The 27,817-nt window shown below is 41.3% G+C and overlaps 1 protein-coding gene across 1 annotated transcript in view; it reads left to right on the top strand.

Moving 5' to 3' along the window:
- Positions 1–15,252: 15,252 nt before the first annotated feature.
- Positions 15,253–27,817, top strand: part of AGBL1 (AGBL carboxypeptidase 1) — a 447,272-nt gene continuing 434,707 nt past the window's right edge. Inside the window, exons 1-2 of the mRNA XM_072043264.1 lie at positions 15,253–15,315; positions 19,342–19,462. Of these exons, the coding sequence (XP_071899365.1) occupies positions 19,418–19,462 (45 nt within the window). The 5' untranslated portion in view covers positions 15,253–15,315; positions 19,342–19,417. The remainder of the gene's footprint in view (positions 15,316–19,341; positions 19,463–27,817) is intronic.

The following is a 27,817-nucleotide window of genomic DNA, read 5'->3' as shown; positions in this document are numbered from 1 at the left end:
ACATCTGCAACTCACAGGTCCAGACCTATTCATGACTCATCTTGGCTCATCAATACAGAATCGCAGCTCCTCAGTCCACATGGATGGTCTTGGCCGGACGCAGGTTGTTTTACCCTTCTCATGGGCTTGAGCACGGATCCATATTCCATGGCTGGCTCCTTTCTGTACAGCCAAAACTGAAATTGCAGTGGAGGTCTGCCTTGTTTCTACTTGGACTTTTTTCTTCTACATCTCTTTCTCGACACAGTCTGGCTGGGATCCTGGTGTTCTGCTTGAAAACACATATACATATATATTTTTAAGTATAATTTTGCCAGTTTCCTAAGATAGGACTGAAAAGACTGGAAATATTGAACTCTTTCCACATCCCACATCCCATTGATCTTGGGTCAAAGTATAACGTTTCAACACGATTGAAACATTTAGTTCAGATGTCAGCTCTTTAAAACAACATTTTTTTTAACAAAAGAACATCCATTTTCTTTTCAGAAGTGTGTTTTGAGCAACAACATGACAGCTTTCAATTCAGAGACTGTTACAAGTGGGACATGCTGATATTATCTGTTTCATTTTTTTGCAGAATGAAATCTCACGACAATCAGGAAATTGTTGCGATGAAAGCAACATCTTGCAAACCTCTCCCTGCCCCCCAGCAATCCGACAAAAATATTCTCCCCATTACACCCCTCCCAACTGCTGCACTCTGTTTTTTTTTTTTGGCCTGTCAGTCAAAGTGAGTTTAAGCTTGATGGCCTGGCTAATCCTTGGCTACTTTGCTTGGATCAGCTGTGTTGCAAACCTCTGCGCTATGTGTACCTGTCCTCCAAATAGAGACCTGAGGCAACCAAAGCATTTTCCATGAGTCATGGAGTAGCCACCAGATAGCAGTACTATTCCACTTGGGCGGACTGGGGCTACATGGTGACCCAGCCTTACCCGACACCTCTGCCTCAGTTCTCAATGCTAATCCATCCATTTCTTCACTTTCTCATTCTTCATTTTTATTTTTCCAAACAGCACAAGCACATGAAAGTAGGAGAAAAAATGGAAATTCTACCTCTATTACTTCTGCCATAACAAGTGAATGTAAAACTATTCATAAAAAAAAAAGAAAAAAAACAATCATGACGGGATTCAGAAACTGCTGAAAATGTTGAGTCACAACAAGGGACCCTAATTTGTCTGTTTTCTGTTTGTTTCAGTGGCAGGTGAAGGAGGGTTGATTTAATTATTTTTTAAAGAGAGTGAGACAAGTGTTGATTTAGCAGTTTAGTCATCAAAGTAATTCCACTTACAGAGCTGCAGGACTCCAAAGAAACGTGTTGACGAGCCAGGATTAACATTCTGCATGCAACAATGCAAGAGCTATGCTGACTTTTTGTGTAACGTACAATAAAAAGTATTTTTTGGAAGGCTTCTATAGAAACTGGATTACAAAATATTTCTTAGAATGGAATGAGACCAGGCAGCAAACAGAAAAAAAGTACAGAAAATAGCAGTCATAAAGACTACTGATGAATAAATTTCAGCATTCATAAGATCAATAATGGAGTATGAGTTAAATTAAGAGATAGATAGAAGGAAGAACAGGAGAATTAATTTTAAAATGAATTTTGGATAGAAATGGAGAGCTGATGAGGCAAGGAGAGACAAGCCTGATCCTTCCGGGTGGCAGGAACTTCCCAGAGGACCATCACAGGTCCTGCTCTGGAAGCAGGAAAGAGGCTAGACGGGTGCAAGATATGAAACCAGCCTTGATACAGTGGTAATAACAAATTCCGTACACTAAAAAATCTTATTGTTATGTAAGGTACAGTGAAGTGCATTTTATGCTGCCTTTCAGAGTCCCTAGAAATACTTTTTGCCCTGGTGACTCCCATAGCAGCTTGCACTTTGCAGCAATGAAGTGGAAGGGAACGTGCTCTTAAGATGCCAAGGGCCATTTTCCAAAGTTGCTGGCACCTAATTTATGAGTATGGAGTGTGCACACCCGGGATCTCACTGATCTGTTGGCTATCTGGGCTAACTAGCCTGATGGGCATAAAAGGCATGATTTCTACAGGTGCAACAGGCATCAAAAGGCAAAAGTATGCATGCACAACTATGCCTGTCCGTTTCCCATTTAGAGATGATATACAGGGTAAAACATACATCCAAGAGAGCAGGTGCTGGGGAGGGCAGCAAGCCGTGCAGTATTTCTGCTCTTCCTCACATAGTGTCTGGTTTCTTTGCTCTGCTCTCCACCTTGTCATGGTGAAAAAGGGGGAAATTAGGTTGGCTGAAGATCGTGCTGGGGACCCATTTGGAAGAGATTTAGTTCAAATTTTGGCAGAGAATCTGTTGGGAAGGTTGTGATGACAATCTTTTCTACCCTGGCTGATTGGTGAGCCTGAAGGCAAGTGCACAGCTGTACATGCTCAGAGGGGCTAGGGATGGAGGAGCGATGTCCAACCACATCACTTTTTTCTACATCCCCACCTCCTCCACAAAGGGGAGCCCAGAAGCTTTCAAAGTCAGAAAAGCTCAAACCGTCTGTGTGGATCACAGAGCTGGAAACAACCTAGGTTCTCCAATCTGTGGTAGCAGTGAGCTCTGCAAGGTAATGCTGCACAGAAAGATTTCTGCCATGTATTCTACAGCATTTGAGAAATTTTAGGTAATATGTTTGTTCCTATCCACTATGTTCCTTCTTGGATACTCGTTTTCTTTGAGAAATGGGGAGAAAAAGAAACATGAGGGAAAACAGACCTGAGAAAGAAGACTGAGGAAAAATAGAAAGTGAAGAATATAAAAACTAAGTGTTTTGCATAGATGTTCTATTTTTAAAAAAATCTAGAAAAACAAAACAAAACAAAACAAAAAAAAAACCAAAAAAAACCCATGTTTTACCTTGGATTCTGCTTAATAACAACAATGTTCATTCATGTGTGATTTTGACTTTTCCATTTTTCTACCACCTCCTGCTTAACATCATATAAATATTGTAAGAAAAATGGCCTGACAAGTGAAGAATTCAGAAAGGCAACCACTGTGCTTCATTCCTTTCCTTACACTATTGACACTAGCATAGCAGTAAACTGGAGGTCGGTTATTAAGATGCAATCCAAGGAGCAGTTGGAGTTGTATTCATAAGGGAAATAGTTGCCACGGTGTTGGTTTTCATCCTCGGTCTCACAAAGTACCCTCTGATTTTGTTCATAGAAGTTGAGAGCAAAATCCACTGCTCACATTTGCTTCTTACAAGGTGGAGATTAAATATCCCATCCTAGATGTGACAATGGGTATTCTAGCTAGCCCTCATTTCAGTCCTGCTCTTTCACAGTTTAAAGCTAATCCTTGCTCAGAAGGTATAAAACTTGTGATATGCTTTTTTTTAATTATTTTTATTTATTTATTTATTTTAATTTTTTAAAATCCAGTATTTCTTCTGTTCCTTAAATAAACATGAGAAAAGCTCTTTTGCTAATTTCTGGCTTGAGTGGAGAACCAAGCTCCTAGTACTTAATACTTTTTGACCATTAAAATAATCGTAATAATTACAAGATAAAAAAATGCTTAGAAATAAAATAGATTAGCTCAACAGTTGCTGTACTGCATTTGTAGTTGATGAGGCTTATTGTATTAATCAATTGCCTACAACTCAGAAAGATATAGGAATCAGAAGTGGAATGGGGTGTGAACGTATCTAATTTTCAGCTTTTGAAAACACCTGGGTGAATTGTACATTGCTGCTGTGGACAATCTGGGGGTATTTCTTTTAAAACCCTGTATGCAATTTATTATTATTATTATCATTATTATTAATTTTAACCCTGCATGCAATTTTAAATACCCGCAGAAGTAAAACTAAAGGAATGCAAACAGAAGATTTTACATCCACTGGAGGCAGCACAATGTATTGGAAAATTGTGCCCCAAAACTTGTGCTGATCCAGCCAATCTTTTCAGTAGCAATGACCAGGTTGGCAAATTCAAGGGGTTTCCTGCATTTTCACTGAAACCTTTCCAAGATTTTTCTGTGTGTTGTAATATATTCATGGACATACAGTTCATGTTCAGTCTCTAGAAGAACTGGACTCTCAAATGCTGAGATGCCATTATAGTTTACTCTTATAGCATTTTTAACATGGATTTGAACATGTCAGGTGAGTCTCACTAAAAAGTCTTCTTTCAGGCAAACAGCAGGTCAACGTTATAAAGAAATGAAAATAGTCCATGACTGCTACTAATAAAATTCCTAGTTTGTGGGTTTTATTTTTAAACAGTCTTGAAAGGAAACCTTCTGTAACTGCTGTGGACCAAGAGATTAATTTGCGCTCTGGAGCAGGAATAAGTCAGAAGCTCTTCAGAGAGTCTAGTGAAACAATATCTGCCTATATCTCTCTTTGACATGAGCATCCAGAGCTTTATGGAGCAATAAAAAATATTATTCAGATTGCTTAGATACTGATGTCTTGTCTTGACTCATTGCTTTGTTTTCTCTCCCAGAGTATTTATCAGAATATGGATGTTGCTACACATCATCTGCTTCTCCCTTCCTTTTCGGGTTAAATGCAAACAGACCCTCACTGAAGAAGAGGCTGCAAATGTAGACGGTTTTTGGACAGTCTCCTTTTCAGAACTCATTGTAATTGACCTTCACAGGAAAATGTATGTCCAGATTGGTCTGTCTATGGATACTCCCATGAGAGGATAAATGGCTGTTGAATTTAATGAGATTCTTGGTGCCCATCAGAGTTAAACACTATATACTTATTTGATGGGACAAGGATTTTAGTTTCTTATGCTTGTAGAACACTGAAAGCATTTGTTGGTATTTGATCAATCATAAATAATGTTGATAATAAGGTCCAGGATGCAATGAAACCTATCCTTCTTTTTCAGAGCCAATTAGGAAGACAGAAGTATATCTTCTGCGTAAGTGTGGTGGGCTGGAATAGTGAATCATCCATTGATAAATCCATGCTGTATATATATGCCATAGGGAATGATGTGCATTTATTATTTTTGATTGTTATGGAGGGAAGGATCAGATGGGTCAACATTTTTCCCTGTTAAATGAGTTATAATTTTTAATATTTCATGATATTTTAGTGACATTTGCTGTTTTTGTAAAATGTGTTTTTAAACCCTAGCAGTTAACTTAGTTTCTCAGAATAGAGCAGGGATCTGTACCCTGAAGGTGCAGGGAAGACAGTTTCTGACTGCAACTTTTTGTGACTCTGGGCAAAAGCTTTGCTTCAGCTGAACAAGTCCTCAACACTGAACTAGTGAGCATCTGAATTTTATTATCTGCAATAAAAGTGTATGAAATGAAACCAGGAAGTGCCTATTTGTCAAAAACACCCAGAGCCGTTGAATCACTGAACTATGAGATGACACATTTGTTCCTATTTGGTCTTGAAATGTGAGACCTGTGCATATTGCCACCATGCAGCACACCCTGCATTTACTGGTCCTGGAGGCTCAGCCTCAGCCTTGCAGACAGCAGATGCTGCAACGCCAAGGCATCTGCTGAGCATGGGAGACTTCTGGATGGCTGAGGGAGGGGAAACTTTGATTAGAAATACCCTGGAAACAAATGTATTGATATATATAATTTTTCTATCCTAATACCAGGGAGCTGTAGAAAGTTGCTGCTGTTTCCTATACAGATGAACTTGAAGCACAGGACAGACAATATGAGAAAGCATATAAAATCCAAAGCATATAAAATCCAAACATTTCCAAAGAAATGGTGCTGTCCCCCCACCACAGGGTGCAGCTGTGCTGTGATACACAGATTTCTATGTCTCCCAAATCTCAGATGTAGTGGAGTGACATTGGGTGAAACTCCCCCTATAATATCTTGGAATTGCAACGCAGCACAAATGTGAGAGCTTCTGTTCCTTTTATTCCCCTAAACTCACTGTTTGAGAAAGGGAGTTGCTTCTCTATCAATTCGCATCTTGGATAGCTAATAGGCAGAAGGGACGTACAGAGGCAATGCTTTTCTGAATCAAAATAAGTATGTTCCTGCTTTGGAAAGGTGCAAATCACAGGCTTACAGGTGGGGAGGGAAACTGCAGAAGAGTCAGGACTGGGAGTTGTAAGATCAGAGCAGTCAAAAACATGAAAAAAAATGATCTTGGAACAACTAGATTACCACAAATGTGGGGAATTCAGCCTCCAGCTTAGCTCTAGCATGTAGTTCAGTGCAAGTCTCTTTAGTATCTCTCTCCAAAGCGGGACTTTCATGTTTGTATCAATGCCCCAGTTTCGCAGAAGTCAGCAGGATTGCTGAGACACTGAATGTCAGAGGTAGAGGGGCTGGCGGAGCTGGGATTGCTGCCAAACCAGCTGAGATGCACTCAGCCAACAAACATTGATTCCATCTTTCCCAAGGTAACGATCCCAGTGAGCTGGTATGGAAATCTAACTGGTCCAACCAGTATATGCTGGGGAAGAGGTGGTGCAGGGATGCAAAACAGCCTCCTGGCCTCAGCAAGTGATGAAGGATTGAGACCTTCATGTACATTTGTGTGTCTTTGTGTGGTCAGATGCTTCTGGTCTGCAGAAATGCTGTGAGTGATTTATTTCCAGTAACCTCCTTCTAAAGACAAGGCAAAACAAAAGAGAAAACAAGGAGGGTCTAGGCACTGCTGTGGCTTTGAGAAGCTCTCTTTGGAGACAGAAAGTATCGTATCTCTACCTAACAGGTTCCTAATGCTGCCCTGTCCTGGCAAAGAGTCAGAAACTCAGAAAGCAAAAAGGGCATCTGGAACACATGGGCTGTTGCCGACTCAGCATTCTTATTATTTTTATTTTGAAATTACTCTGTGCTGGCATTCAGTGGCTGCAATCCAGCTTGAGGAAGGCATGCACAGACAAACAATCTCCCTGCCCCAAAAGAGCACACATTTTTAGTTTACAATGCTATTACTTCAAGATTCTGTCATGGACAATATTATAGACTAACACATAGACAGGCCTTTTTTTTTTTTTTTTTTTTTTTTCTGGGCTAAAGTCCTTCCTACCTTTGAAAAATCATTTATCTTCTTTTGAATTACTTTTTTTATTTTATTTTATTATTTTATTTTTTTTTTCAAAATTGATCAAATGTCTTTTGAAACATTGGGCCTGTTTTTCCTGGTTTGTCATGGAAGCAAATAAGACAGATTTATGGCTCCCTGTAAAACTTCAGCCTTGTTTATAAATTGCTTGTGATTGATTAAGTAATAAAAATGCTTTTAAGACAGGGAGGTAAATCTCCTGGCTAATTGCTCAGTGCTTTACATTATAACCTTGTTACGGCGACTGGGCCGGACAGCTCTGCTGTTCCCATCTCATGAGAGTCCCAGTGGAACCATCACCCCCAGCGTGCTGCTCTGCCCTGCCTGTCAGAAGACACAGACCAATAATTAATGGGTCAATAAACAAACCAAGTGATGCAGCTGAAACACAAGAACAAATCTTGTCTTTTCAGGGGTGATTTCCTAGCAGGGGATGATTTCAGAGGCAGGGACATGGCCAGTTTCCATTAACGGCCTAGAGGAAGCTCGGCCTAAGCGCAGGCCCCGCTGCCTGTCAGCTACCTCCTCTCTGCCTCAGGGAGCCCTGAACAAAAAAATTGCCTGCAGTGACCAGGGTTTGATAAAAGTGGGTACAATGAAGAGTAACGTGGAGATAATAGTGTGATTCACATGAAAAATGCTTTCACAGCATGACTATGTTTTCTGATTTTGATACAAAGTAGAGACCCAGATCACATCAGACTTCAGGCACCATGAAAATATGCATAATATATATTTAACTGGAGCTCAGCAATCATGGATTTATTTTTGTCTTGCCAAACCTTAACTGTGAGAGAAAAATATAGGGCTGTACATTAATTCTATTCCATGGCCTGCGTGGGAAGGGTCCTGTAGCAAATGTTGGATGGGGAGAAATTTCCAGCAGCAATTTTGGTACAGTTCAGCAGCACACGCTTTTGTCCTGGAGCAGCCCGTGAGGCAGACCCTCCTGACTTCAGCCTCACGCTGTTACCTCAGATCAGTATCTCGACTGGTACACTTCTACAGCCCTCACGTGCCGCAAGTACATGCCACTTGGCAAATTCAGACTCTCCTTGAAGGCCTCAGCAAGGTACCAACTTTCTTCCCGGGCCCTCAAAATCAGGGGGTGTGAATGTGCTTCTACCATCTCCTCCTTTTGTTATTTTTTTTTAAAAAAGTAGTCAATTAGTCTCTTGACTCCGTGGTACCTTCCCCGTGTTCATCAGCGTCAGAGGCAGGAGGCTGATTGCTGGGGCTGATTGCGGTGTCAATGCTGCTGATTACAGGGCCTTAATTGCGATGATGAGAAAAAGACTAAAAAGTCACTGAGCCTTAAAACCCTTCTGGAGGGTGGGCACTACTTCTGTGGAGGGCTGGTGCCTGGACCAGCAGCTCTCCCTCCCTGATGGATTCTCCATAAGCACTGAGATGTGCTGGGGTGAAGGCTAGCTCACAAAGACACTCTGTGTCAAGGAGTTATTTCTGTGAAGGAAATGGAGGTGGGTTTTTCATAAACCATCTATGCCCACACCAGCTACCTGTCCTGGGACTGCCACACCTTCAGCAGACACCATTGTGGTGAGATGATGCTGAAGGAGGTGGTTTTAGGTGCAAACTACAAGATGCAGCCAAACCAGAGCTTCCCCTCGCCCACTCACCTGCCTGAACAGGTACATGGTATTAGCATTTGGGTTTTTGCACACCTGCATGGTAAAAGATGAACTAGGTAAATGAGCCCTCTTTATCATTAAAATCAAAGTAACGCTCCGACACACAAAATCTGCCAGCAGGCAGTTCTGCCTTTCATGTACTCACAAATGTCTTGGGGTGGCATGACAAGATGATCCCCCTTTGTGGAAGCTCGTATCTTGGGGAAAAGAGCAAAGGAGACACCTAGCTTTAAATATGTTATTTTATACTCTGTGTATCTACATATTAATTTCCTTAATTATATACATTATCATACCCCATGTTCAGTTGTAATATCATTTGCTTTGCAGCATGTTTGCATTAACGCCCTTGTCACGGCTTCATTATTATTATAGCCAGCGTTTGCAGGTGTCTTATCAAAATGCCCAGAACCAATGCCGTCTGGGATCTAGTTTACCTGCATTCCAGTCTAATGAGCTATCACATGCTTATAGACTGCTCCCTAGTTAATGCAAGGTCAGACTCCACTTTTCAATTAATACAAAGCTACATTACCCGATCCGGCTGAAAATCAAACAAAATCATTGCACCAATTATTCATTTACTTATGCTAGGTAGCAAAACTTCTAATAACAGAATCTTCTCTGGGGTCTGGGGTCTCTTCAGCATGCACAACTATGCTGCTGTAAAACCTTCATATCATTAATAAGACCCAGTACTGCTTGGCATAAGAAAACATCTGGATGTTGGGTACAAAATGCTCTCTGTTTTCGTCCTGTGCCTGGCCTTATACATATTTCTTAGCTGCCTGCACATATCTCAAAAAGCTTTCATTGTCCTTGCTGGATATTTTATGCCTCTCTTCTGGATCTTAATTATATAATAACTGAGCTAATCAGTCCCAGATGTAGTAAGTCACAGGGGACTGTTTTGTTTCCTCAGTCCCCACATAACACATGCTGGTTCATGCAATTAAGCAGCCCTTCTGCATCCCGGTGGAGTGAATGACAACGTCTCAGTCAGAGAGCTTAGGCACTGATGCTGCCTCAGACTGAGTTGTCTTCTCACTTTCTTGCACACTCAGAGAAGATTAATGAGAATTCATACCGAGGGGGAAAAAACATAATGTTTTATTTTGCTGGTAGCATGCACATACAATAAAAAGTATATTTTTTTAATAAAAATCAATGATGACTTAAAACACACAATAAATGTTGCAACATTAATAAAAGATGCTACACATAAAATTAGACCTAAATGTGCAGTTTGCCCGGCTATTTACAACCCACATTTCAGGCCTTATCATGCTTCCAGCAGAGAGTGAAATGGTCTAAAACAGATGTCAGATGGAATAAAATAAATATGGTCTCAGTGCAAATAAAACAAAACAGCATACCGAAAATTCCTGACTACAATGTCACCTCCCCACAAAATGAGGAGAAGGAGTCAGCGTGTAGCTCTGAAGCACACACGAAGGTTATGACCAGGCAGAGTTATGTAGGGTGCCAAAACTGAAACCGTGAAAAGCACCGGTAGGTTAAGCAACGTGGAAGGGGACTGATTTCTGAATGCAGGGCCCTGAAAGAATGGCACATCTTATCTGCCTACTTCAAGGCAGGGTTGATTGTGTTACACAGTGCTCGACAGATGCATGTGCAGACAGTTCCTAAACACTTGTTGTGTTGTAAGCTGCTGTCTTCTCACACTGCTTAATCTAGTGCTTCACTAGCCTTCACATCACTTGGTTTACCCTGGTATTTAATTTGTTATTTCTTGTCCTGTCTGCTCTGAACTTGGAGAATATTCCCTTCTTTTCTGCAGCCTTTATGTATGACTGGAAGAGGTTTCTGTTCCTCCCTGCCTCCCATCTTGTCTTCTGTAAGCCAAACAACCCTATTTCTCTCACTGGTTCCCTGTAGGTCACATTATTCAAACCAGTTGTTGCCGTTCTGTATTTAATCTGTTGATTATCCTTGCTCATCACTTTTGTGCTGAATTTTAAGCCTGTTTTCCAGTGTGATTTTAGTTACTTGATGTAGAGTGTTGTGTGCAAATGTAATAAGTTTGTTTGCTGTTTTATCATTGTATTTATTAATGAAAATATTGAGCAGCACCAAAGCTAAGAGGTGCCATATAAATTCTCCATGTGTAAATTCTCTGTGAGACATAACCTTCTAACCATGTCTCTGTGAGATATAACCATCTAACAACAAACATTTATTACTCTGGATATGGCTTTTCAAACATCTCTTCACAGAAAATATGTTTCCTTATTTTATCATGTGCAGCTACAGTTAAAATCTTAGAAAGTCAAATACAGAATACCTTCTGTGTCATTTTTAGGCACATGGCCTTTTGCTCTGGAAAGATAGTATAACAGCTTACTATTATTTTCTTAACAGACACATAATCCTCATCTTGTAATACCTGAACAGTGGAAGGAAACTGCAGGATGGGTCTTGATTCAAGAGGGAAGGCACTGCCTTGCACAGAAATGTATGGATGAACTCCAGAGACAGGAACTGGCAAGAGGATGGGAAGAAGTAAGTGAAGAATGGACAAGCAGATCTGTCTGAGTCAAATCTAGAGCTCATAGTAGTATTTTTGTGCTGATGCCATGGTAACTCTAAGGACACACAGAGAAAAGAATATCAACAAATATAGCATTTATTCTGTTCAATGATATGTACCTGTCTTACCCATTGAAGCAGGCACAATTGGAAAGACCGTGTGGTGCACACTGGGTCAGACTAAACAACCATAATGATCCCTTCTGGCTGTAAAGCTGCCAGCTGCAGTGAGCATTTATTTATTTATTTATTTTTATTTATTTTTTTTTTTTCTGAATAAAGAGAGAAGGATCTGGCTCATTCCAGATGCTGCCAGTTTTGCAGGACAGACAGGCCACCAAGGAGAGAAGAGGGATTCCCCATCTAGTGTCCTGGATTACATGCCTCTGAAGTCACTGTCTCTAATGAAACCCCAAAGAGATAATTGCATATTGTTGCCACCTTCTGGCAGTGGCTACCTCCATGGTGGAGGAGAACTTCCAGTGACTGCAAAAGGCTTTAGATAAGTCCTAGTTAAATTGAGTTCAGTCACAGGGAAAGAGGTAATGCCCCCATTTCGCATCCTTTACTGTCCGTAGTTATTTAGTGCAGCTGCTCCTAGCAATGTGCTCCAGTAGTTGCCCTTTGTGCACTCTAAATAATTTAATTCCATCCTTGATTATTTATACTCTTAGATACACAGAGACTTTTATCGCATACCCTGCTAGTCATTAGTTACCCAAGAGGGCTATTTTTAGCAATGTTAATCTTTCCTCAAAAGTCACTGCCTTGAGTTCCCAATTCATTCCAGTCGCTCTTTGCTGAGCTCCCTCCAAGTTGTTGGCAGGGCGTACTGTGCAGCCTTTAATTAATTAATTTATTTATTTTGAAGATTCCTTTTGTGTTTTGATTCCAATAAGCATGAGATAGCACAGTGATGCTGGCTGGTGTGAGTCACTGAAAATGAAGAAATAAGGCCACGGGATATGCTCCAACCTTGACAAACTTGGGGAGATGCAAGGTGTCGGGAGGATTGGAGATGCTGAGGGGGCAGAGAGTTGTGCTATTTCAAGTGTTTGCAACAAAACTTAAGTTATAAGAACTCCTCTATTTTGGGGCATTATTAAGAACTCAAAACCTACAGCTGTGCCTCATTTTGAACAAAGCGGGTTGCAGAGTCCTTGAGAACTTACCATCACCTTTTGTCTGTGAGACTAGTTGCATGTGACAGGGTAAGGTCTGAACAAGGACCACTGAGTCTGTCTGCAAGCAGATGAAGATTCACACTTGAACTTGATAGCTTACTGGCCTGCACTTTAAATTCAAATACCAGATGAGATCTCAGAGGAACTGAATAAGTTTTAGCTCAAGATTTTTCTGCCTGATACTCAGATTGAGAACACCTTTCACATCTTGCATATGCCAGGCAGAAAGGAATGCCTCTCCTCACCTAATCCCCTGCCCTCATTTCATTATATTAGGATCCATTTAACAAAGAAATTTTGTCACATATTTTCATGTTCCCTCTTTTTCCAGAAACAGCCAGAGGTTGGAAAACTGTCCTTCTTGTATTGTTACCATGGAGAGAAAAAAAGCCCATGAACATCGTTATTTAGGCTTTTCATGTTATCCATCAGTCAGAAGCATGGAACAGGCTATGTGAACCTGCCTGACCTGAAGCACAGAGCACACACTCAGTACAGTGAAGCCAGGACATCCATCACCCTGTGCTGGTGCTCAGGGTCAGCTCCCTCACTAAAGAATAACACTATCTGCAATATCTATATGCTTCTGCTTTGCTCAGATCCCAAATGGAGTTGGACGACAGAAGTCAAATGTAAGCAGTGAGTAATTTTGTAAGAGTTTGCATCTGGCCCAGAAATGGGTCAAAATATTGCAGTTTGGGCCATCTCTCAAAATCTTGCAGACAGAAAGTCAGTGGTCTCTTTTCCTTTGTTTAGCTTCTTATATTCCCATCTCTTTGTGTCCCCAAACAACCCCACTTTCAACTAGAAATAAGGACGGATGTCATTGATGTCATTGGTGCCCAATATCCCCCAAATTGACACAGCCAGGAGTTAATCTTCACTTGCATAATTTCACTGATTCCAGTAGGATTTACAGCTCCCAGTCCCTAGGCTGAGAATAATAAAGCCAGTGCAGTCTGGCTCTTCTTTATTATCCCTCTTAAAGTTTATGTCTTCAAATATGGTCTGGTTATGAGTTAACAATACTGAAAAGATCAATACCAGAGTCTGACTAGGGGAGCTCAAAACATGTTCATAAAAGTTAAATTAGAATCATAAAATGATTACGGGCTCTGGGTTTTCTTTTTTTTTTTTTTCTTTTTTTTTTTTTTTCTTTTTTTCCCCCCTTGACTGTGCTGCCTGCTTTGGGTGGTAGTTCACTGGCCAGTGGGGAGGTGGCTCACATTTGTGTTCCCCTCCTCTGCCCCTGCTGTATCTTTTGTCAAGACATGAAGAGGTGGAGCAGGACTGTACAAAGACTCTTCCAGAGGGTTTTGATGGACTCCAGGTCACATTTAAATGCTCCTCATTTTTTATCATTATTTTTCTGAAGGAGAACTTAAATGGCTACCTAGCAGAAGGTTCTCCAAAATCCCAGAAATGAATAAGAAATGCAAAACACATTCTCCATCTTGACTACAAGAACACTGTGGGCAGTGCCTGTAACACCCTTAATGCTTTTGCTGGTTGCTGCAGTCCATGACAATTTCTACCCTCTTGCCCACCTCTGCAAGACTTGGCCCAAAAAAGAAACAAATCTCCTATATGCTTTTATTGGTTTGTTCCCTTCCCTTCTTCCCATGAACCATCTCAGCTTCTTTAAGGGCGAAGTACAAAACCCAGTTAAAATACATTGGATGCCTTTTTTTTTTGTAAGTCTATAGTGATGTTTCTGTGAATGACCATTTAAGACGTGCAGATAAATCTGATCCTAGCTGATTGTTAGTAATTTTATGGTAATATGTCCTGTATCTGCTTTGGCTGCTTCTCTGCTTCTTGTTACTTGCTGTATTTTTAAAATACTCATCCTTGCCATGTCCGGTGAGTGCAGATTGGATATTACCCCAATTTATCAGACAGCAGGCAGGAGCACAGGACAATAAGCTCCCTCTGGGGTGCAGCACAGGATAGATGAGCTCCTCAGCATCAGAGCACCTTTCCCCAGCATCTCCTTGCTCCGCTGTGGTGTGTTCATGTGCGTGAACACATGTGCACTCCTGCACGTGGGCGTACTGTGTGAAATACCAAACTGCTCTTGAGAACTACCTGAAGTAACCTTGCTCCCGCTTCTAACAAAAAGCGTTGTTCAGTGATTTACATTCCTTTGTAATCTGATGCAGTGATTAGAAAATCTCTTCATTGTAGTTTTTCCCTTTAATGCAGCAACCAATGACCCCTATGCTGTATTTGAGAGAGAAATGTCAGCTCTTCATGTGGAAATGAGTCAGCCGATCATATGTAAACATCAGGGGGAGCAGCGAGCGTGACAGAGACCTGAGCGAGGAGAACATGAATTGGGCTTTAATCTAATCACAAATCTCGCTTCTAGGGAGGAGAGCTGTGTGCTGCCAAGTGCCCTAGACAGCAGAGACAAGTCCCCAATTATGGATGTGCAGACTCAGGAGGATTAAAAGAAGGAGCTGGCAGGCAATGATATGGTGCTATTTCACTGTTGCTTTGTCTTTGATGCCAGCCTGGCACCCTCTGTTAGCCATGTTCGTCATCGCTGCCAGCCCCTCTGCCTTTGCACCACTCCTTCTTCTCCAAGCCGTTGGTGCATGGAGAGGGGCGCAGACAATCTGCCCTCTTGGCTTTTCTGCAGAGCTCTTGCAATTTGCTGGGACTAGTATTAGACAGATTTTGGTCAGAACATTGTGTTCAGCCTGTCATTGGGTAGGGACTCTGATAGGACTGGCTGCTTCCCTGTCATCTGATGGCCTTGAGCAACTCAAGGCTGCAGCAGAGCTGCTGGGGCAGTTGCTGGCTGCTGCTCTCCTCTCCTTGTCCGAGCCCTGGTATGAACACCCTGCAGCACATAGAGCAGGGAGGTGACAAGGTACGGAGTGGGGATCAGGTGGCAGGAACATAGGCAGTACCATTCGGTACTCCAGAAACCCCATTTCCAAAGAGCCCAGCTAAGAGATTGTATTCCTTTTAGGTGGCTGTAATGACTTCAAGAGCAAGGCTGGAGAGAGACAGAGAGGGAAGGGGCTAAAGAAAGACATAGCAGGAAGGCAGGGAATAGCTTGGGAGGTCCCAGGTCAGCTCTGGGGCTAAAGGATGCAGTCACTCATCCAAGTGGGTAGCTGGGGGTATGGCAATGGGTGGTCAAGGGGACAGATTCACGGATCACTTGCTGGATGAAGGACAGTGGAGTAGTGAAGCTGCTTTAAATCTTTTGTTAGAGATGGGAGAAAGGAGAACCCCAAATCAGCTGGAGGGACAGGATGGCCACCGCTGCTCATGGGGAAGGGAACAACCAGGAGCTGTCTGAGGAGGAAAGATTTTCCAGTTTCTCTTGAAAGAGGATAATGGGTCTGCCTTCATGGAGAGAAGCACGTTCAGGGGACGAAGTGTGCAATGCACTGCACTCAAGTACTAAGGAACAGAGTTTTAAGCTACTGTACTTTACTTTCAATAGTGTGTCCCCTGGGCAGACTCCATCTGGGCTATCGTTCTCCATCATACCTGTTGTTCAGCCACTCTGCTGTTCCCAAATAAAATAAAACGAGGCAGGTCCTAGTTCAAAGGCTCTGCTCAGAGCAAAACCTGTTAGGAGACATCCACCAAGCTCACCCTGCCGCTGCCACACACAGGGATATGGGGAAGTGCTCTCACTTTGAAAAGTGTCTGTGCAGCATTGGCACAGTAGCACACCACGGTGGGTGGTTACCTGCAATCTGGCAGCCAAAGTAGACTAATGATGATTAGTCTTGCAACCAGATTGCTGCTGCAGGCATCTTTGATCTCGGGTCATCTCCCCGAGTGCTGTTCTAGCAGTGGGGAAGGGAGTGTCAGTGAGATTTTATGCAACCAAATTTTCCCTGGCCAGAGCTCTGCACAGCAGCTCTCCAGCCTTGCTCTTTTGGGCACTGATGGGGAAAACTGCATTTCTCTGCTCTGACCTTTGGAACAGATTCTTTTCCCCATGCTGAGATTATTGCAGATCAATGATTTTTAAGTGCTGACATAAACACAAATACTACACTTTGACTGTTGTTAATAGATACTGTTTATTTCAGCAGCCTTTCTCAAGAATATAAAATTATGTTTACAATTATATGGAGCCTTTCAGCAGAGGAGCTCAGAGTTGCAAAGGCTCACAAAGCCCTTGTGATGTCAATCTAATGCTATTGATGAAAATGAGAGAACAAAGAGTGTAACAGCATAAGAACAACTTTTATGGCACTACCAGCTCAGAAGACTCAGAAGTCTATCTAGCCTGGTACTGTTATTCTTGTTTGCATGCTAGTAAGGAAAGCAGTCTAATACTCCATGTGCTCTTTGCTTCCAAATGCCTGTGGCTCTAAGGTTTTCTAAGTTGTAGCTGTTTTTTATGACGTTAATAACTCCAAATAGTGCCTATGGACCTATTCATGAATCAATCAGGATCCAATAGGATCCACGGAGCCAGGTAACACCTTAGCGTGAACAAGAATTTCATGACACATTGCTCAGTCAAGCCAAATGGAAAAGAAAAAAAGGCAGAAGTCCATTTCACCATCATAATGGACACTTACCTTTAAGACAAAGACATGGGGGTACTAGCATTATTACCTGGTTTTCTCAAGTGCTGCCAGACTCCCCAGGAACTCTGGTAATGTTCAAAATTAGACCTCTACCTGCAGACTGGTCTGTGCCTTTTGTTATGAAAAGGGATCCGTGCTGCAACCTCCAGACATATATAGGGAGATATTTAAAATGAAAAATGATGAGAGTAGATTTCCAGCAAGTACAGAAGAGATGTAAAAGCATTTTGAAAGAGCACACTGTTCCCAGCCCTGCACTTCACTTGCATTCTCAGCTAGCGTAGCTGGAGAGGGCTGGGTAAATGAAGGTCATTGCTGTTTCTCGCAAAAGTGTCTGGAGGGTTGCTTCTAAATGAAAGGCTACTTCTCTCATTTCTTCCTGGTCTAAGGCAAAAGAGATCTGAAGACTGCAAAACACCGGGCAAGCAGCCCAGCATTGCCTAGAACCATGAGCTAAAATATTTGAAACTTTCAATATTCCTCTTTTTTTCTTGTGATTATTTTACAACCAACATTTAGAGAGAGCTACGCAGCTCTTTTGAAGCTCAATTTACTGGTGCAAATAGAAGAGTGATTAAATAAATCCAAAGACCAGATGGTTTGGGAATTTAAGAGAGCCTAAAGATTCCCACCCTTGTTGTGAGGTCAAAACCAGTTTTACTGCCTGAATATCATTAGCAAATAATGGAGTTGCTTCTAAAGGAAACCATGACTGCACTAGGATGTCTCCTTGTAGTTTTCACGGGGTGTTGTCTCTGCCACTAGAAATACCTCCACCTGCTGCAGGTTACTGCCTCTTCTGCACCATTTACGTGGGGCAGCTGGAGACCTCCTTCTAAGGTGGCCAAGCCGAGTTTTTGTGTGCTGTCTGCTTTGTGAGGAATTCCTGCTGGGTAGGCTTTTGCTCCTGGGAGGTTTAGGGATGCCAGAGAAGACACTGAGAGAAGGGACAAGAACCACTGTAGTTTTGTCTTTGTTAAGGAATAATTGGGGTCTTGCCTCTAAGTCTTGGTGGGGTGGCAGATTGCCAGAAACTGTGCCACCCCTCAAGCTAGCAGTGTTAATGGAAAAAATGGAGGCTGAGTATGGTTTGAGGTTAAAATGTTGTCTCCTAGGTCACGGCACAGGCTTCATCAAAAAAAACCCCACGTCTTTCTCTCTTCATTCTTTCTGTGGGAATAGCAGAACAATTGTCAGTCACCCAACGCTTGTCAGTCTGGCCCATTTCACCAAGCCCAAATTTGTTTTGCAATATGAATAAATTAAGACAGAACTGAAAAATGTCTGGATGAGGATTAATTAATCATTTACAGAGTCCCATCAGCTCTCAGGGCTCTACCACAGGGCTCCCAGATCATCACTGGTATGTTCTGAAAGGCAGCCAGTGAGCAGGATCTGATTCACTGCCTGAATTAATCTGTGTGAATGGCTGTGGGATCCATTTGAAAGCAGCACTGAGAATTGCCCTATAAAAAGACAGCCCGACTTTTCGTGGAAGCTACTTTGGGAAATGAATGAGGACTTTACAATCTCCTTCAGCCATAAAAAACATACACATCTCATATTGCTGCTTGCCTATTTTAATTAAACCAATAATTAAATTTTAATGAAACGGAGGTTTCCCTAAAAAAGAGTCAGCAGTGACTGAAGAGTTTTCATTTGGAGGAGGGAGGCGATGTGGATGTATCAGGCCACTGGGCTTGCCTCCCCCCTAACAAATGCCGGGAGAAATACATGGTGAACAAGGTTCATGTAATGAGCTGAACAAGAAACACTTATGATAATGAAGTCAAGAGGCAGCTTGTTTCATATGGCTCTCCCTGGCTGTGTATTTTTTCCTTGCTTCTCCCAGCATAATGCTGTATTCGCAAGGTCTCGACTTACACCTGGGAGGCTGCTGCAGCGTGAAGTCCTTAGAGGTGCCAGCAGCAGTCACACCAGCAGCCCCAGAGAGACGTCAAGGTATAATCAACACTTAGCTCCACATTGCACTGAAAAAGGTGTAGACATGAACCTCTGTGGCCACTCTTAATTGAAATTGTCCTCTGAGGCAACTTTTCGTTAGAAATGAGTCAAAAACCTTCTGATTTCACTGAGCCTGTCTCCAGAGTAAGGTGGATTCGCATGCAAGCTTGCTAGGGCAAAACAAAGGTTCACAAAATGCTACCCAAATGACAAAAGGGCACAGATGTTCAGATGAACACTCAGTCATCAGTAATAAGGGCTGGTTGCTTCAAATGCACGCAACAGTGCATGTGGCCACAGACTCTTTGACTTTAGGGAAAAAATTCAACTGCTGAATAGATGATGAATTTTTCTTCTTTTCTCCCCAGATATCACCGCCTTGAGTTTTCCTGTGATGGCACTGGGGGCACTGTGACCTCCATTCTCCTTCTGTCTCTGCCACTGATGCTCTGTGTGTCCTTGAGAGACTCCTTGTCGACTTCGCAAAGAGTAAGCTGGAAAAAAAATGATTGCCTAACTCCCAGAGATGGAGTTGTGAGAGTTGATGGATTAATATTTACTACATTTTGTACATGTCAAGAGCTATTGATAGGCACACTGGGGAATGTACCAGGCACATCCAGGGCTAAAAGGAAGAGCTGCCACAGCTTGAATGAGAGGTGTCATCTGGGGAATGTTAGCAATTATGCCCTGTTTATAGAAACCACCACAGACCTATGCAGAAGGGCTTGCATTGCTAACACACCTGCATTGGTAGGCATTATTGATATATTCAGAGATATATGTGAAAATGGCATTGGATGATTATTCTTCTAACAGCTCTTCTTTAGTTTAGTTTACTTTGAAACATGGCAAAATATTGCCCTTTCTAGATTTGTGCACCCACCCTAAAAACTTATGAACCCAGTGGCCTATTTCAAAATATGTTTTACAGAAAAGCAGAAATTCTAAAGATAAAGTAATTCATAGAATTTTAGTAAAAATAAGTGTCTAGGTAGAAATGAGACACCTGGCACATGCTGCTGATGAGAAAAGGTTTTCCCATTGGACTCTGGAGTATCTGTGGGTAAGGGAAGTGTGAAAAAGGGAGAGTCCAAAAGGTTGCCCAAAGCAATTCAAGAGGAAAGCTTGTACAATCTCAGACACAATTGATCAGCTGTGAAACTCCATTTAGTAGGGAACCAAACTTCAGTAACCACATTGCTTACAGAAATAGTTTTTACCCAAGAATATTTCCGCAGGGTTTTCACTTTGACAGAAGGCCCCTTCTGGAATTTTATCAAACCATCTTCTTTAGCAGGTCCACAAAGGTTCATCTAGGGATGTGGAAGAGTTTAGAGTAGGGGAAAAAACAAAACAAAACACACCACAACCTGTGATGGGAGAGGAGGCAGAACCTGGAATCACCTGTAGGATCTATGGACATGACATGATATACCTTTAGTTAGTGTTTCCTTTGGCTTCATGAATGTGGGGAACCTGGGCCAGCTCTTTTGAACTACTTCCTTCCTCGAGTGTTTTCCAGAAGCCAAGACACTTTTCTGCACAACCAGCAGGCTGAGAGGTGGAACTTATTTCTGAGTACTACAAAGCAAAGTCAGAAGGGCCTGTCCTTCTCAGAGATTGTCTTGAATTGCTTCCAGAGCCAAGTCTTCAGGAACCCTGTCTGCTTTCAATCAGTCAAAGCAAAATGTAGACAAATGCTGTCCCTCACTCTTACAGCTTCTCTCCCTCTCTGAGATGATTTCCTTCCCGGCAGAGCAAATTTCTCTGCATTTCAAATTTTGTTGTGTTCCTATTCACAGGAGAACTATTCATCATTCAGGATGGAAAGAATTTTAATGATGTGGGGTTGTAAATAACTGGCCATTCTCAAGTCTAACTGTGCTTCTCACGCAGCCCTCAGCAATGACAGTCTGCTTCCAAGGCCTCTGTAGTACTGCTAAATTTATTATGTCACAAACCAGTATTCAGGGTCAGTCTTAGTGAAGTCTCAGTGTATATATAGATGCTCCTCTAGCCTCTCTATATATATTTAGAGAATTCAACTCCAGCTTTAGAGAAAGCCAGGCTTCATGGACCCAGGGGCAATAAGATAGAAGAACTTTTGCTTGTCTTTGGAAAAACTACAAGTACATGCAAACAAACAAACAAACAAACAAAAACCAAACAAACAAAAAACAAAAAACAAAACAAAAAAAAAAAAAAACCAACCAACCAACCAACCAAAAAACCACAACTTGTCATTTTTGTTGATATTTCTGTCTCAAGATACAGGGATAAAGGAGGAATTTTCCTTTTTTTTTTTTTTTTTTTTTTTTTTTTTTTTTTTTTTTTTCTGTTTGCACCCAGTTACATTACATTTAAAGTGCAGTCACTCCCAGGCCTTCTGATGCAGCTGGGTGGTCAGTGAAGTCATTCAGTACCAATTATCAAATACAATTAATAAAGTTTAGTAGCCTACTGTTGCTGGAAACATTATGGCATGGGATAAAGTGCTTGCAAACTTATAAGGGGTCACAGTGCTTTTTTTTTGCTATGGCAACGGTCAAGTTTAGAGGTCCAGTGGTCAAAAGTGGTTTCTTATTTAGGTGCTTCCTCTGACTTATCTTGAAGGTGCCCTTCAGGCATTGCCTCTGACAAACTAGTTTGTACAGCACTAAATGTGAGCTGATAGTATAGCATTGCCAGTCTTCCATCATGTGTGCAATCCCATACATCCTGCATTTTGCTTTTTCTTTGCTTTTTGTACCTTCATGGGTGTTTTTAATTGTCCAGTTCAGCCCTGGAATGATATTTATTCACTGTGATATTCATTCATTTTGGAAGCTTGTGGCAATCAAAGCAAAACAAGAGGAAGCAGGATGGCCAAATAAGCTTCTACAAAAATTTGGGTGTGAAATATATTTTGGAGTTAATTCTCTGTGTCCTGGTATGGTATCACCTGTAAAAGCCCAACTTGCCGTCTTCTCCATTTGCTGGTCTCATTAAAATGTATGACCCACTAGGTTGTTCATTTGGTCTGAGTGTTCTCCTTTTTTTTGTTTTGATTTTTATCCTCCCAGAGCTATCTTTTTTTTTTTTTTTTTTCCTTTTTCCTGGTGTCTTTGCATACTGAATGTTGCTGTGTGTGTCAGAGATGCTAAATGTGAGACAAACAGAAAAGACAGATATACCACAGTTTGTTCTGTTAATGGGAAGGCTTTGTGTACTGCTGTGTCTGGCTGGCATAAAGTCCATTTTCTTAAACATTCAACAAAACAGATTCTTCCCTGTCTTGCACTTATGTCTGTGCTCACACTTTTGCAACTTGGGTGCCATATACAACTAAATTAGCATAGAGACATTTTAAGCAGACAAAATTGATGACAAAAGTGACAAAGAAAATGAGAACCAGGCTGTCAGGGTATGAAAAACAATTGCTTCAATTGCCTTTTTTTTTTTTTTTAATATAAGCAATTGAAAATCTTGACATAGGTATGTCTGCAGGAAAACAGGGAGGGTATTTCGTCCAGCAGAAATATTTGCAGAGCTGTAGGTGACAAAACAAGGGACCTTTACCTTGTACTGTTGCCTGGAGACTTGATAAAGGCAAGTAAGATATCAGTGCTGTTAATTTAACTATTGCACTATTATTTCATCCTCCTCATGGGCTTCTTCAGTACATCCCTACTGCTGTCGTTCAAGACAATACTGGCATCATGGGCTACTTGGCAGGAGGTGGGATGGTCAGCCCCCTCCTATGTGTGTTCTGTTAATGGCCAGAAGTCTTAGCAGCCCAGTGAGGGACTCCACTTGCCTGCATCTCAAAGATTCACTGGCACAGCAGGTGTCTCCTCTTGGAATGGACTAGGAACAATTGGTAATGCTGTGGGTAGATCAGCCTTAGACACACTTGTAGTATTCAGTAACAGAGCAAATGTTGTCTACCTGTTGGATCTGACGCGTTGAAGAGCACAGTAAGGGGCTTTGTAGGGACAAAGTGGAAATACCTGACAGCAGTGAAGTGGTTACATACATCTTCCTTAGGGTAAGTGGTGTATGTGTGTTTAATATATAGCTGTTTTTCCATAAACTAGATTTAAATAAGAGCCCAACAAAATATATTTCAGAATATTTGACAATCTGTCAGGGTGTAAGAAACATACATTCCACTTGACAAATGAAAACTTTTATTCTTAGATGAAGAAAATGACAGCATGGCACTGAGCCAGCATGTTTCCACTCCTGGTTCATGATACAGTTCACGACCAAATTGATCAACTGCTCAAAGTCTGATTTGCCAAAATATTGTTCATTGTTATTCCAAAAGAGATCCAAAGTGTGCAGAGGTCATGTGAAAGCTGTTTGAGCCTAGACTGCAAATGCAGAGTGTGTTTTCAAGCCTGGGTTAACGTGTTTTTATAGCAGGTCTGTCTATTTGCTTCTATTAATGCCTTTAAAATGAGAGTAGTTTTTAGGGACCTGGAAAGAGAGAAGTGGGAGCGTGTCTTTATATGGAAGCATCCCTCAGCATATGTCAGAAAGGACAGTGATGCAAGAAAATACCCTTTATCACATACTGACACAGCATACAATATACCTACTGTAGCCTCCGATACACCATCCCTATGGTCTTCCACGTCCTATATCCTTGGTCATCATGCTGCTGTAGAAATGAACTGTAGCGTGTCCACCAGATGATGCTCCCCAGGCCACACTGCTGTACAGCAGCAAATGAAAGGTGAGATGGCAGGAATGTCTCCAGAGAAGCAAAACTCTGATTAAGTCTGCTGTTCCTCTCTCTGCCCCAGGCACTGTGTGCAGTACCAGCCTCATATTAAACCAGGGTAAGACCAGAAATTTCCAGTGGTATGTTTCTGACCCAAAAGATATTAACTTGTCCAGTGGCTGCAGGAGTCTTGGGTCACTTCCAGCAGCATCTGAAAATTAATTTCAGCGTCATGACTTCTTGTGTTTTCATTGTCATTTTAACCATTTCACTACTGTAGAAAAGTAAATTATTTCATGGGCAGGGGCAATGTTATTCAGAGAGGTAAACCTCTGCATATGTATTCACAAATGGAAAATCATATCTTTTCCACATGCATATGTATTAATATTGCTCTGGCGATCGTTTATGATAAGCATTGTGCTTGAACAAAAGACAATGAAAATGAAGGGTTTGTTAGAGAAAAGAGTATCCAGATAATAATAATAATAATAATAATAAAACAATATCCCCTTATTAAAATATATACATTTCTTGGCTACATGTAATTTTGATGGCAGAACTCATTTCTTTATTTAATAGAAGTGAAACATGGACAGTTAACTCAATATTTTACACAGTGATATTTCAGTTGTGTTTCATAAAACTCCGGCTGGCTTTGGAATGAATAATTTATCCAATTAGTTTTTTTTTTCCATTTTTAATGGAACCTGGCTGTTCTCTCATCGATCTCACTGGTTTAAAAATGGAAATTATCCTATTAGAATCCAGATGTGCAACTTGAGTACAAAATTGGTGTCATTTTTATGAGAATTAGGTGAAAATATCTTCAGGTTATTCACAGGTTTCCAAGATAATTTTATTATTTCGACTTCATTTGCTGCTAATGTCCAAAAATTGAATGAGTTTTTTTATGCATTTGTTAGGTATAGACTCTAGATAAAAAAGGAGAAGTTTGTCTGTGGCTTCTCACCTGATTTTGGTGATATTGATTCTTGTTCTACAGCTGCTGTATTTAAGTCTTCTTAGGGCTGGTTTTTCTTTAGCCTGCGAATTACTTTCAAATGTAATTCAGTGGGGGTTCACATGAGAAAGAACAGGCTGAACTGGAATAAGTGGGAATGTGAAAATAACACAGGAAAATTTTAAAATGTTGTAATCTTGCGTGGGATTCCTACTTTTAATTTACAAATCAATAATATTACAGTTGCTAGGTATCTGGCAGAGGACTTCTGTCTTCTCATTGCTTTGTTCACAAGGAAAATTTCCAGATTATCTCATCCATGGAGACTTTTATCCTTGTATCATTCTAATGCAATGCTATAGCTGAAAACTGTTATTTTTTTTTTTTTTTGTACAATGCTTCTGAATGAGAGCTTACAAATTTTATAGCTTTACAACATCTGAACAAGGAAAGCTTCAAAATCTCCTTTTACAGGTAGGGAAAATGTAGGGTTAGGCACAAGAACAAGTTTCTGTGGTTAAAATATTACCTAGTGTCAGCTGATCCATGGTAATGGTTTCTGCATAAGCTCATAAAATGAAATAATTGGACTGAATGCTCTTTTAATGCAGGTAAAATCATCCTGTATTATCTTACCTTTGCTATGGGCTAAAAGTGTGTGCACATATTTGCTGGAGATCAGATGACATCTCTAACTTGTTTGTGTGTCTGAGCCCTTGAGCACAAGAAAAGAAAATTACTGGTCTGAGCTTGTGCTGCAACTGCAGAGAGCCCAGGGGTCCTGCCTTTGTGCTTCTAATGCCCTCTGTCCTCCCCACAAGAACATTAACTCCAGCACTAGTAGGAAGCTGCAGCCATGAGTTTAATTTTCATTTTGTTTAAGGATCACATAAACCTAAGGGCACAGGGGAAACAACAGTGGCATCAATATAAACTTTAACAAGCTAATCTTCAAGCTGGATTGACAGCGTAATATGAATGGGTAGGACAGTGTTTATGCTTTACCTCTGGCGTTTGTCTCTGTAGGCTTCCTAACTTATTCAGCCTCTGAGGGTTGAGGTAGAGGACCTCCTATTCATAGAAACTAACAACGAATTTGGAAACTTGACAAAAATCTGGAAGCAATGGCTATGAAGAATGGTGAATAACTAGAAACCTCTGAGATTTACTGCTTTGAATTTGGTTTCAAAAGGTTTTTGAAGTACATTTTACGTTGATGTAAGCATCGCTGTCACTTTTGGACTTTTTCGTTAGCATTTCTATTTGTTAATCTCCCTGCTAATTCAAATGCAAGTTCTGGAACTTTCTGTTGTATATTTTCTTGTAGTCTCTGGGTGTAACCAAGAAAACTACCCCCAAATTTTAAAGAATGGAAGAGATTTCATTTCCCCAAGCTTTGCTGTTGATATTCTCTTTCCCTTGGGTTGATGTAAGTACAGTGAATTTTTTTTTGCAATTTTTTCTAATGCTTCTTCACACAGAAAGGAAGAACCAGGTCATGGGGGTGTGGTAGGGGCTTAGGAAAGATGGGATCCTATAGCAGAGGGCAGTGTGGTGTTCTAGGTAGGGCAGGAAGCTAACTATTCATCTACCATCTCATGATGCAACAAGGAGAGGGATCACCATGTGATAACGATGAATTCACATCGAGAAGGTGAAGGATCTGGTGGTGTGATGTGGTAGAGAAGGAGATCTGAGGCAGCCGGGCTGCCTGCCACTGTAGCCTGCTTACATCCATCAGCTCTCATTGCCTTCTGAACAGTCACACAGTGGGAATTAATAGTTCCACACAGCTCTAGTGACAGGTACGATTGTCACAAGAAAGAGAACAAAGAGACAAAGTGGAAGAGCTCCTTTAAAGAGCTTCTAATCAGCTCTGAAATTATTTTCTGCCAGGGCATTAATTTGTGTAAGACAGAGTGTGCTGGAACTGCTCATAAAACCCATTACCTACCTTCCTCCTTCCCAGCCCATTTGAGGACATCGTCCCTGCACTCTCTTGGTTCTCTCCCCTCCTTACATAATGGTCTGTTATTAGATTTTATTGAGTCCTGCTGGTGTGAAAGAAACTCTAAAGCCTTGTCTCAAAGTTGCTTGTCAAATGTGTTAACTCTTGGAGACTTTAAGACTGTCATTAGATGCTTCCTTTGCCTTTAGGATGAATCTTTCTGCAAGGAGGGACAGATAGATTTGGAGAGCATGGTGCATGGGATGCTCTTACACCTTGAACTTCTTGCTTCCAAACTTAACAACCTTCCAACTTCAGGACGTTTTCTCCATTGAGGCCATGTGTATCACAGTTACTACGCTCAACTCCACTACTTCATCTTCCTGTGTACTGCCTAAGCCTTCAACATTTTAAGACTCAGAGCTCATCCAAATTCTTTAAGTTTAACTTAAAGCAAGATTTCAGCACGTCTCCAGAGACAGTGGGCCAGTGAGATTAATATGGCCCACCACAGGCTGTTGTTTCTTTAGGTGAACTTTTACAGAGTCACGGGAGAAAAGTATAGTGCCATTCTGCATTTAACCCTTTGGTGTACTGAAAGCAATATGCCTGAAAAGGCTGGTCAAAATTCAGTGTTCTTTGGGTAGGACACCACCCCTCAGTCTAATATATGGCATTTCATGGAGCAGCAGCTATTTTGTTGTTGTTGAAATCAATATTTTCATTTAGAAAAATCCCCAAACCTGAACTTCCATAGGAAATGAGTCCATCTAACTTTCCTTACTCTGCCTGGTTGTCTGTAGAGCATCTTGTCCATCAATCAACAGTCCTTGTGGCATTCTCCATGAATGGCCTGCTGTGTCTCCATAATTACGCAAAGGTATTTTAATCTGGTTTATTTTATAACCTGGTAGTGACGTCCTTGGACCCTGCTGGCACGCACAGAAACCAAGGAATGCCATGCTTGTGTCACTTGTTCACACATTACTGGGCTGAGCTGGAGAGAATTTGTCTTAGCATTTGTCTAAAACATTTGATCAATGGAGGTTCTGCAGCGTGGAAAGATCTTCACATGAAAACAGTCCCTAGCCAAGAGTAGAGTGGTTTATTCTTCACTGAGCTGCCTCTTAGAAGATTAGGGTTTTAGCTCCGATCTGTGATTTCTTCATTGACTTCAGCAAAGAAATGCCTGCACACATTGACAGTCTGGTATGTCACTTT

The sequence above is a fragment of the Anas platyrhynchos genome, chromosome 11, assembly GCF_047663525.1.
Source record: "Anas platyrhynchos isolate ZD024472 breed Pekin duck chromosome 11, IASCAAS_PekinDuck_T2T, whole genome shotgun sequence".
Lineage (NCBI taxonomy): Eukaryota > Metazoa > Chordata > Aves > Anseriformes > Anatidae > Anas > Anas platyrhynchos.
Note: the sequence above shows the minus strand (reverse complement) of the source record. Positions and strands in the feature narration are given on the sequence as shown.